Here is an 11,130-nt window from a genome sequence, read left to right as displayed (position 1 = left end):
CACATTAACGAAAAGTGAACGTAACTATACCATAACTGAACGCGAGTGCTTGGCCGTTGTATGGGCGATCTCGAAGTTCCGCCCCTACCTATACGGCACACACTTCACTATTGTAACCGATCATCACGCCCTATGCTGGTTAGCCACCCTAAAAGACCCTTCAGGAAGACTCGGACGTTGGTCCCTGAAACTCCAAGACTATAACTACACGATTCATTACAAATCTGGAAAACGACACCTTGATGCTGACAGCCTTTCCAGATGCCCCCTTCCCCATGGGTCGCAATGTTCGAACTCCTCCGCCCACAAAGACACAACTGCTGTCCTGAGCTCCGTCAACATTGCACAAGAGCAACGCTTCGATTCTTTATTGCACCCCATTATTCAATGCCTTGAAGGTGCTTTGCCGCATCCTTCTGTCCAAATTCAGCGCCGTGCCCGTCTTTTTCAACTCAGAGATGGCATTCTTTATAGGCGAAACTACGACACACAACAAGGACGGCCATGGCTTTTAGTGATTCCCCGCCGACTACAAAAGGATCTTATCCAAGCAAACCATGACGACCCTACAGCTGGCCACCTTGGATTTTCTAAAACTTACTTTCGCATCCGAGGCAGTTACTTTTGGACAGGCATGACCCGCAGCATCAGCAAGTACGTTCGAGCCTGCCACCACTGCCAGACCAAGAAACGTCCTACCACAAAGCCTCCAGGTTGCCTACAACCCCTTCCCCAACCGCATCGCCCATTTGAACGCATCGGAATTGACTTCCTTGGCCCCTTTCCCCAAACCACTCGCAACAACAAGTGGATACTTGTTGCGATTGACCATTTAACACGCTACGTCGAGACGGCCTCCGTTCCCGCCGCTACCGCCCACGAAGTCGCAAACTTTTTTATCCACTCGATACTGCTGCGCCATGGAGCTCCACAATACATAATCACCGATCGAGGCACTCCCTTTCTATCCAACGTGCTCGAAGATGTCCTCCGCCTTTCTTCGACTGTTCACAGCGTTACAACAGCCTACCACCCACAAACAAATGGATTAACAGAGCGCTTCAACCATACTATCGCTGACATGGTTTCAATGTACGTAGCCGATCATCACGACAATTGGGACATCATCCTCCCCTACGTAACCTATGCATACAATACTGCACGACAATCTACCACGGGACACTCTCCCTACTACTTGCTCTATGCATCCGAACCCCTAACACCCCTTGACACGATATTACCCTACCAACCTGACAACTTCATGCAACCCTACGCAGAGGAGATTGTCTCCAGAGCAGAAGACGCCCGTCAGCTTGCCCGCATCCGCACCCTTAAATCCCAGCAACAACAAAAACTGCGCTATGACGACCGCCACCTCCCCACTGCCTATAACATAGGTGACGAAGTCCTCTTGTGGTCTCCCCGGCGAGCACCGGGCAAGTGCGAGAAGTTTCTCAAACAGTTTGTTGGCCCTTTTCGTGTCATCCGACAGCTTTCCCCAACCAATTATGAAGTCGAGCCCGTTACGCCGCACCGCGACCTTCGCTCCAAGTCCTCCGACGTGGTACACATCAGCCGCATGAAGCGGCTGATGCGCATGTAAGGAAGAAGAAGTGGCACGGACAGACAGGCAGGGGTTTGACCAAGCGCGCGCTCGGCACGGGCGCCTCTTGAATGCTGTACCGCCATTCATACTGGTCGCATTTTCCTCCTATCTTCTATTAAATCTCTTTTATCAACGTCTCAACAATATATATATATATATATATATATATATATATATATATATATATATATATATATATATATATATATATATATATTTGTACTAGCTGAAGCAGTTAAAAGTAATATATTTTGTTGGCTTTCATTATAATATATCTTTGGAGCAATTGATTTGCTTGAAAGTCTCGCAGCGGTGTCCGTGAAAACTTGATAACATCAGGAGGGTCTTTTTTGAAGGGCTCTTATTTTATTGTAATTCCCTCTTGTTGTTCCCCACACTGACACACCGTATATTTCTGAATAATATAAAGAGTACTACCCTAAGCGATTTTAAACCAGGGAGCAGTTTATCAATTTTATAAATACAGCCTATTGTTTTCGACAATTCAGAGCAAAGCTTTTGTACTTGTGTCGTCCAGTTTAATTCTTTATTAAACCATACACCCAAGAAATTTTCGAACTTGTTCTAAAGGTATTTCGTTAAAATTAACAAGTGCAGATGCACTATAAGAAAAGCCCGTGCGTCTACTTTCTTGCGCAACACTCAGACGGCCAACCACCACAGCTTACGGAGGCAGCTCAGCGAATGACGATGGCAAAACATATGTTTAGACCAAAAAACGCACTCTTGAGTTGTGACATTAAGCAATGCAAGCGTGACGTTTTTCATTACTTTGTCACAACTCGGACTGCGTTTTTTGGTCTAAACATATGTTTAGGCATCGTGATTCGCTGAGCTGCCTCCGTAAGTTGCGGTGATTAGCTCTCCGAGTGTTCTGCGGGAAAGTAGACGCACAAGCTTTTTTTTAGAGTGTGTTTGGCCTTCTTTATTGATGGGATCGAAATATGATGTTGTTAGTTTTTTTTGCGTTAAGCCGCAGTTTGTTGTTTTTCAGCCAATTTGACAATTTAACCTGGTAACCTTTCCTTGTAGTGAACCTTTAGACTCGGCCCTAATAATACGTTTGTGTCGTCTACGAACATAATTAGTTGCTGTGAGTCTTTTGTGGTTGTCATATTATTTTCGTAAATAAATAACAATAAAGAACCTAGAATAGATTCTTGAGGCGCTCTATCTTTTACTTTTAATTTGTCGGAAGGTATTTCATTAAAGGAAAAATACAAATATGTATTCGTTAAGTAATTTTCAGGAAGTTGTAGAGCCACACCACGTACTCCATATGAGTGTTTAATTAATACGATATGCTGTATCATGTCAAATGCGTTGGTGAAGTCCACAAGAAACCTAATGCGTAAAAGTTATTTTATTAAATCTTGTCAATTATTCCGTTTTTGTTGTGGAGTACAGCTTGCTCTGTGGATTTGTTTTTGAAAGCCATATTGGGGGGGTGCTTTGTTTATAACGTTACATTATTAACAAAATTCCTCTAATCTTATGTTAATTACCGTTTCAAATATTTTGTCAAAGAAAAAAAGCAGAATCAAGGATGGTCTGTAAATATTTAAACTTTCACCACTTTTATACGTACTATTGGACTTAATCTTGCAATGTTTAGCTCATTCTGCAATTCCTCGGTCAGTAGCATAATTGTATACAATGCATGAACGAATATGGCTAAGTTTTTCGGAGAATGTTCTACTGGCACTGATTTTGAATTCATTAGTGCCAGCTGCAGGCGTATCCTTTAAACTTGCAATCAACCCAGCCATTTCATACGGTGTGGTTGGTTTATGCATTATTGAGTTTTTCAACGACGCAGTACCGTCTATCACGTAACTTTCTCCGCCATTCTCTTTTCACTACTTGTACCAACACTAATAAAATGTTCGTTTATATTTTTTGCTAGGTGCTTGCCTTCAGTATATTTTTATTTTCAAAGATGATCGGGTGTATACACGTGGAAGAAGTCTTTCAATTGGTTATTTCATTTACTGCGTCCCACACTTTCCTCGGCTCGTTTTTTTATGTTGTCTAACACGTCCTGATAATAATCCCGCTTTGCTTTTTTTATATCTGCCGTTAGTTTGTTTCTCATCTTCCTAAATCGCGTCAAAATCTGTTGGTCTCGGGTTTTGACAAAGTCATCGAACATTTTTTTTTTTTCACTTAATTTTTTATAAAGACGTTCACTTATCAATCACTTTCTAAATTTTTTTTTCAATTTTCTAGTTTGAACGTGGGGAAAAGCGTCGTCATGACATTTTCTAAAGGTCTTTGAAAACTATCTGAATGCAACGTGAACGTCAGCATTCGTTTCTTCGAAAACATTGCTACAGTCAGCACTCTCAATCATTGCAGGAAAAATTAGCGAGCAATTGCTCATCTATTTTTCGATAAGAGTACGTACATTTTTTTACATATTTTTTATTGATTATGGACGTTAAGCAGAAGATAGGAAGGTGGTCACTAATATCCTTGGAAAAGACGGCAGATGTGATATCGGTATCGTGTATATTTGTGACACATATGTCAAGTAATGACGTGCATTATGGATAATCCTAGTGGGTATGTGCTATCGCGTTTGAGCATCCATAGGCTGCTGCAATATCGGTCAGTTCAATGCAAGTCACGTTACTCATGGTCTTATCAATGGGCACGTCGCCCATGATCAGAAACGGAAGGGTACGAGACCCAAGATAAGTAAGCAGTGCTTCCCAAAAGTTACAAAAAAGTCATGGTTGTCTCCAGTCGGAGGTCTATGTACTTACATACCAAGGGCCAACGAGAAATTAGCCCTAAATACGGTAAGCACATTGAATGTAGAGGGAGTTATGCGTCTACGTTATACAGTCTGCGCCTTTACTGCATGGCACTTGGGCGTTTGTTGACTCTCCAGTCCCGTTCACTTGTGTTCCTGAAGGATCTGTTGCACAGATCAACGTCGTGATTTTGTACAACCAATAGTGTGGGTTAATTTCTTCTTTTTTTTTTATATCAAGACACAAAGAGGGTTTCTCATTGGCTCCAGGACCTGTCCTTGTTTGTTCTTCACTCGAAATATAACACCTCGTTGTCCAGCAACTCCGCGCGAGAGTTTGATTTTTGTTTTTGTATTCTACGTCTGTACCACGGTGTGGTCTATACCTATTGAACACGAGGATCTCGGTGGAACCATCAGTTATAGGGAGTATTCACTGGCGGCCATATCTGTGTGCACGGCGGCTGAGCGCGTGCTGACGGCGAGCTTCCGCGGTCCTTTTGGAGCTTGCATTTAGCACCATAAAGGTTGCCGGTCTTAGCAGGCTATTAATGTGAGCTCGTTCTGGGCATGCGCTCTAAACATCGCCCTCAAGTATGGCGTCCAGCGAATACCTCCTATAGCGCGGTCCACAGAGAATTCCCTGGCAGCTTAATTAAGAAACGCGGGGCGTGTCAGGTTTTGACCATCTCATGATTGCTCCGAAACCAATCATACCGCGGCATTAGCCGATAAGATCGCCAAAGAACGACTCTCGAAGCAAGAGGCGGGAACATAAGCCATGCCCTCGTGCTTCTGGAAGCTGTCAACGACAATAGTCGTAGCAATAAATGCCTTTTCTTCGGCTATAAAAAAAAAAAATGAAACCTTTTTGTTTTGTTTTTACTGGGCTGATTTACACTCGCGACTGCTTACGGCCGAGTGTATTAGGGCCACTTGTGGTGCATTATGACAAGTGAACAAACGGCACGCTGGCGCCATCTATGAGGAGGCACTGGAACTGCCTTTCGCTAGGGGGAAGTTCAAATGCGAGGTCAAAGTGTACGCACTATCTAGAAGAAATGGTCGTTTATAATATTATCAGTTTTTCGAGCCAACAGTTTAAAAAAGAAAAATGATGCGCGTGGAAAAGGAGGAAAAAAAACGAAAATCGCAAGTGATTCACGCTCACCCGATAAATGACGCCAGTGTGTTCTTGTCGCCAAATATCCCACGAGGTCGTAACGGACTCGGCCGTGTAAGTAGTTGCAAGTGTGTGAATGAGCCTTTAATAGCTGAAAGGGTACGGGGTCTCGTGTTGGCTAGCAACTGCCAGGCGCTCTACAACGAACGAAGACACTCGCGGCCAAAGCGTCGTTCGCTACCCACAAAAAAGATTAGCGTCTGCTCGGGCGGAGCTTCGTCGCACACGTGATCACTTCCCTTCACCTTTTCGCGTCTCCCCTCGTGCGCTGAAGAACTCCTCAGTTTTTCCACCTTCGATCTCACCTCTCACACGCGAAGGGACACGTTCTGTATGACTCGCTCACCGTATACAGCCTGCCTTCAATGGCGTCTGGACTATATGGCAAGTGCAGCTGTGCGGGGCTACAGCACTGCTGCAGCCCTGCATCGCTGCAACCCAGCACGCGGGTTCGAGGACCTGTACTAGGCATCAACTACTTCGTGCTACATTGTCAAGGCTAACCTAGCATCCGTAGTGCTCCAACTCCGTTACAGCTATTCTCGGCGTCAACTAATTTGTGCTACGTCACCGAGGTTAACGTAGCTTCCACAGTACTCCAACCCTGTCAAAGCTGTACATCGTTTCAGCTTAGGTCCAGACGCAGCCGAAGCTACGAAGTAGGGGAATCAATCAAGCAGCTTCAAAATCGCAAGTCACTGAGCCTTCTTCTGTTTATGATTGGTTCAGCGTTGATAGAACACGTACAGAAACGCGACGAGCACCATCATGGTGCCCTTTTGGCGATCTCTAATTGATTAACGGCAACATCCCTTCCCGGTGGTGCATCGCAACACAAACAAGAAAGAAACATACACACCGACATCAAGCACTCTAACATTATAAAACCAAAAATACCGGAAAAATCTAAAAAAAAAACTCCCATACCTTACTATAGTTTTGGCATGACAAAGTTTTTCAGATAGTTTAAAGGCATAAACATGTCAATTGAAGGTGGCGAAACACACTAATAAACGAGGCTTCTATTCGGGTGACAGGCAAGAGGTGGGAGCATCCACCTACATAAAACAGTTCCATTGACCTCAAAAAGCAACTAGACAAATAAAAGCTTACGGTAGATAACGAACTTTAGCATGACACTTTGCCATCTAAAAGTTTGTGCAAAAATAACAAATCATAAAGATTTTCTCTTTTGGAAAGCGTGTCCTTACCCAGTTAACTCAGCAGGCAGTTATAGTCATAGTTATAATCCTTTCCGAGGGACGAGTCATAATATTCAACACATAAGGCTTCTCTGGACGTTTTCAATCTGTTTAGATTTTGCAGAATTAAGTGAATTCCAGGAAGTAGAATCAAATTCAAATCCTGAGTGGACAACAAAATTATAGAGCAAAAGTGCAGTATTTTAAACTCGGGTAATTTTATTCTATAATGCCCAGCATCCTCAATAATGAAGCCACCACAGCATAGACGTGCGAGTCTATTCAAAATGCGGAATCTCATAACACTCCAAGATCGCGCATGGCAGAAATCATTTTTATTTCGGACATGTTGAGCATGTAAGGATATGTATGCACTACACGTTTTCAGCTAAATGGGAAGACGTTATTTTTTCTGTGATGTAGCTTAAGACCATTATATGAGCTCCACATATTGACTTCGTCGGTATCAGTCTGCATTTTCATGTAGTCGTAGTGGGCTTCAATCTTGCGAAATACTTTTACAATATATGTGTCAAGAGGTACCCGCTCTGCGGCACGGCCTCCAGAATGACCGCTGTCGAGATGTCACTGCAAGCCTTATATATAGTACCGAAGGCAGCCAGAGTGCTCTTGTCAATGGCCGAGTCAGTGGTTGACGGCGGCTGCTCATACGTCGTTGTCGCTCTATGCGCAGATGGCCGGCAGCGATGAGGGCGCCTGAAGGAAGACGGCGGGGCTCATCCGTGAGCCGCGGCCCATGCCGTCGTCCAGCGCGTCGTCGCAGGCTTTGCCCCTTCTCCAGCCCGGAGAGGACGAAGAGTTCGAACCCAGCGCCGATGGGGCCGCCGACGAGGACCCCGGCTCGGGCCACTCGTGGGCACTCTACAAGGGACTCGCCTTTTCGTCCCTGTCGAGCCTCTTCTTCTCGCTCTGCACCGTCATCGTCAAGAGGCTCAGGTAAGAAGACAATTAAGATGCATTCCTTTCAACAATAATGGTAATAAGTACCATTTACATAGCTGGCAACGGAAATCTGTCCTGTTTACTGGCGGCAAAGACAGTAGTCAAAAGTTTCACGGTTGCTACTAGAAGGAAGGGCACCTGGGTGATCGACGTCCGGCAGATCTACGTGGATGGATTTAGGATGTCGCGTTCATCCAGTGATTTTATGGGTTGACCTTTATTTTGAAGCCGGAGGAGCTCTACTCTCTCAAAAATGCCTGCATGTACTACGCCATTATACGCTCGGATGAACGATTATTTCTCTTCCTTTAATCAACCGAGCAAAACAACGAACGGTGTATCAATCCAATGGTCTGTCGTTTTGTTGAAAAAAAAAGGCGTCCTTCCTTTTTTTTAGACTGACACTGCACTCAGAATCGCCAGTGAGGCGGTCATCGTCCAGGGACAGGCAATGCTGAACATCCTTCTCTTCCTATCGATGGTAGGATAAAATCCCCGACCGTCCGCCCGCCAACTTGGGAACACGCGCGCGTGTGGCTGTCAACGGCCCAGTGTGCACCCCTAAAAACAAATGAAGCGCTAAACGGTGGATGGAGGGAGTGGAGGGTGTGCTACACGGGACTTCTGGACTATTCTTCTGTAACATACCGCCAATGTCTTGCTGCATCTGCATTTTTGGGAGTATTTTTAGTCGTAAGTATATATGTTCGAATAATTTTATTTTTATGGCTCAGTTTTTTTTATGCGGCACGTCGGTTTCGCGAGGGTCGCTCCGTTAGGGCGTCCATCATAAACATACCCGCAGATACGCGAGACGCATATAGAACACGGATCTCGACACGCCGTAGACTTGGCAGGAAATGCTTCGAAATGAAATTCAACTTTGATTTGGACACTTGCTGGCATCTTTTTGGCGCTGTCAGCAAAGTTATTTCGTGATTTCACGAGTGTACCTAAGACCACAGGAGATACACGAACGAACTGTCGCGTTCTTCCAACATCATCTAAAATAATCAAGGCCTGTAAACATCCTCCTCTTCCTCCACGGAACGTCATCTCAATCGGGTGGCGCTGACTTAGCAATTGGACCCGAGTCCGGTGCCGAGCGTGCATCGACGCGTTGATTGGACGCGAGGACCAGCCAAACGTTGACGTACCATCGGTGTCCAATCCGTGTTTTCGCTCGACCTCACTCTGATGACGTCACAATCGTAGTGCACAGGCCTCGAATATCCTATAGTCGGTGACAGGTTGGGAGTTCAGGGGAAACTCCTCCCACCTCTCTTCACTTTAGCAGAGCGAACGCTGGAGAGGAGGCGAGCTCCTCTCCAACGCGCGCTCTGCTAAAGTGGAAAGAGATGGCACGGAGTTTCCCCTGAACTCCTAACACCGACTGGTGTTGGTCCGCCTCGATTGATACGCAAATGGCCGCTCTGCCCCGCGCAGGTACCTGCACGCCGGCGAGCTGGCCATGGTGCGCTTCCTGGGCATCCTCGTGTTCACGTCCCCACTGGTGGTGGCCAGCCGGCAGCCCCCGCTGGGGCCCCCCGGCGTGAGGAAGCTGCTGATTCTACGCGGACTGCTGGGAGCCACCAGTCTCTTTCTCCGCTTCTACGCCATCCACTACATGCCTATCGCCGACGCGTCCGTCATCATCTTCAGCGTGCCGGTCTTCGTGTCGGCGCTCGCCAAGGTCTTCCTCAAGGAACCCTGTGGCCTGTTCCACGTGGCCGCCGTGCTCGTCACACTGGTCGGCCTGGGGCTCATTACCAAGCCGCCCGTGCTATTCAGCGGCAGCGCCGACTTCGAGCTGCGAGGCGTACTGGCCGCCCTGTCTTCCACGGTCTTCGGCGCCAGCGTCTACATCGTGGTGCGCAAAGTCAAAGGCGTCCACCACTCGGTCATCATGTTCAACTTCGGCTGGGTCGCCATCCTCGAGACCACCGCCATCACGCTCGCCGTGGCCAAACTCGAGCCGCCAGAGTGCGGGCTCGACCGCTGGCTGCTCGTGCTGCTGGCCGTGTTCAGCTTCGCCGGACAGATCCTGCTCACCAGGGCTCTTCAGCTGGAGCAGGCCGGGCCCGTGTCCGTGGTCCGGGCGGCCGCGGACATCGTGTTCGTCTTCATCTGGCAGGTCATCTTCTTCGGCGAGGTGCCGGACCGGTACACCATGTCGGGCGCGCTTCTGGTCACAACATGCGTGCTGCTCACGGGACTGCGCAAATGGGTGTTGTCGCTGCCCGCCAGCTCGGCGGCGAGGACGAGGCTCGGCTGGCTCGCGCTCTGACCCCGGGAGTGCTCCCGCGGGGAGGCGCCAACGATGCTCGTTCGCCGGGCGACGTCACGTGGGCTGCGCGATGGACGGATCGGGGCAGTTTGCGATGGGGGCCGTAGAACGTGCGCGTCGTTCTCTGGCGGAGCGGGAAATGTCTGTCCTAGTCAACAACTCACATATCGTGTGAAGCTTGAGCCGGTTACGTTGTATAGCTGTGATAATATAAGGATTATTATCTCCCCGTTTGCGCAGGTGATGAACAAAATAAAAAAGGATGGAGGGTCAGTGCTTGTTGCAACTGATGTTGTATCTTTTTACTTTTTTCGTTGACTGAATTACACAAAGTTGGAGGCAAAGTTGTGTACATGTTTAGACAACGGGAACTTAGTCTACCCCTAGGTGCTCATCTGCTGTATAGGAGACATTTGATCAGGATAGTACAACTGCTAGCCTAGGGTTCAGGAAATACCCAAAGTAGAAAAGACAGCAGCTAAATAAAGAGGTTATTCTCATCTTGACTTCTGCACATAATTTTCAAGATTACGTGGGTAGAGTTAGAACATATTACGTGAATTACGTGGGTAGAATTAGAATATATACTATATTCTAATTCAACTTGTCTTCGGTTTCTTTTTTAGACGTGTACGAAGGAAATGGCTCGAAAATAATCAAAATAATCAATTGCACTCTTTACAGCACGTGGGTCGCACGAAGAAGGTTAAACTTCCTCTGGAAACTCTTGCGATGAGGGTAGACGCCTGGGTTATACCATTCGAGTCGTCTAAGCTTCTTGTGCGGAACTGGAAAGAACTCGACGCTTTAAATAATCGTAGAACGAAATCAAATGCATAATTTTTTTTTCGCATAAAAAATGCCTTTTACAACTTCGAGCGTTACGCTCGTAGTGGTGACAGTTCATACTAGTTTGCGTCTAAGAAAACACCAAACACGCAATTTATAATAGCTAAGATTTAAGTAAGCTCTAAGGTGTTACCCTGAACCTAACTGGGTTAAATGTTTACGCCAGTATAGGTGTGTGACACTCATTCTAACCAATAAAGCTGTAAACCATTTTTACGACACAGGACAGCACCGGCGACGACAACAACACACAAAACAAGG

General features: G+C 46.5%; 1 protein-coding gene across 1 annotated transcript in view; it reads left to right on the top strand.

Annotated features, from left to right (window-relative positions):
- LOC8028341 (solute carrier family 35 member G1) overlaps positions 1–10,536 on the top strand; it is a 101,094-nt gene extending 90,558 nt beyond the window's left edge. The window contains exons 2-3 of the mRNA XM_042290897.1: positions 7,465–7,727; positions 9,180–10,536. Of these exons, the coding sequence (XP_042146831.1) occupies positions 7,528–7,727; positions 9,180–10,020 (1,041 nt within the window). The 5' untranslated portion in view covers positions 7,465–7,527 and the 3' untranslated portion in view covers positions 10,021–10,536. The remainder of the gene's footprint in view (positions 1–7,464; positions 7,728–9,179) is intronic.
- The last annotated feature ends 594 nt before the right edge of the window (positions 10,537–11,130 follow it).

The sequence above is a fragment of the Ixodes scapularis genome, unplaced genomic scaffold (assembly GCF_016920785.2).
Source record: "Ixodes scapularis isolate PalLabHiFi unplaced genomic scaffold, ASM1692078v2 PGA_scaffold1__304_contigs__length_218370807, whole genome shotgun sequence".
Taxonomy (NCBI): domain Eukaryota; kingdom Metazoa; phylum Arthropoda; class Arachnida; order Ixodida; family Ixodidae; genus Ixodes; species Ixodes scapularis.
Note: the sequence above shows the minus strand (reverse complement) of the source record. Positions and strands in the feature narration are given on the sequence as shown.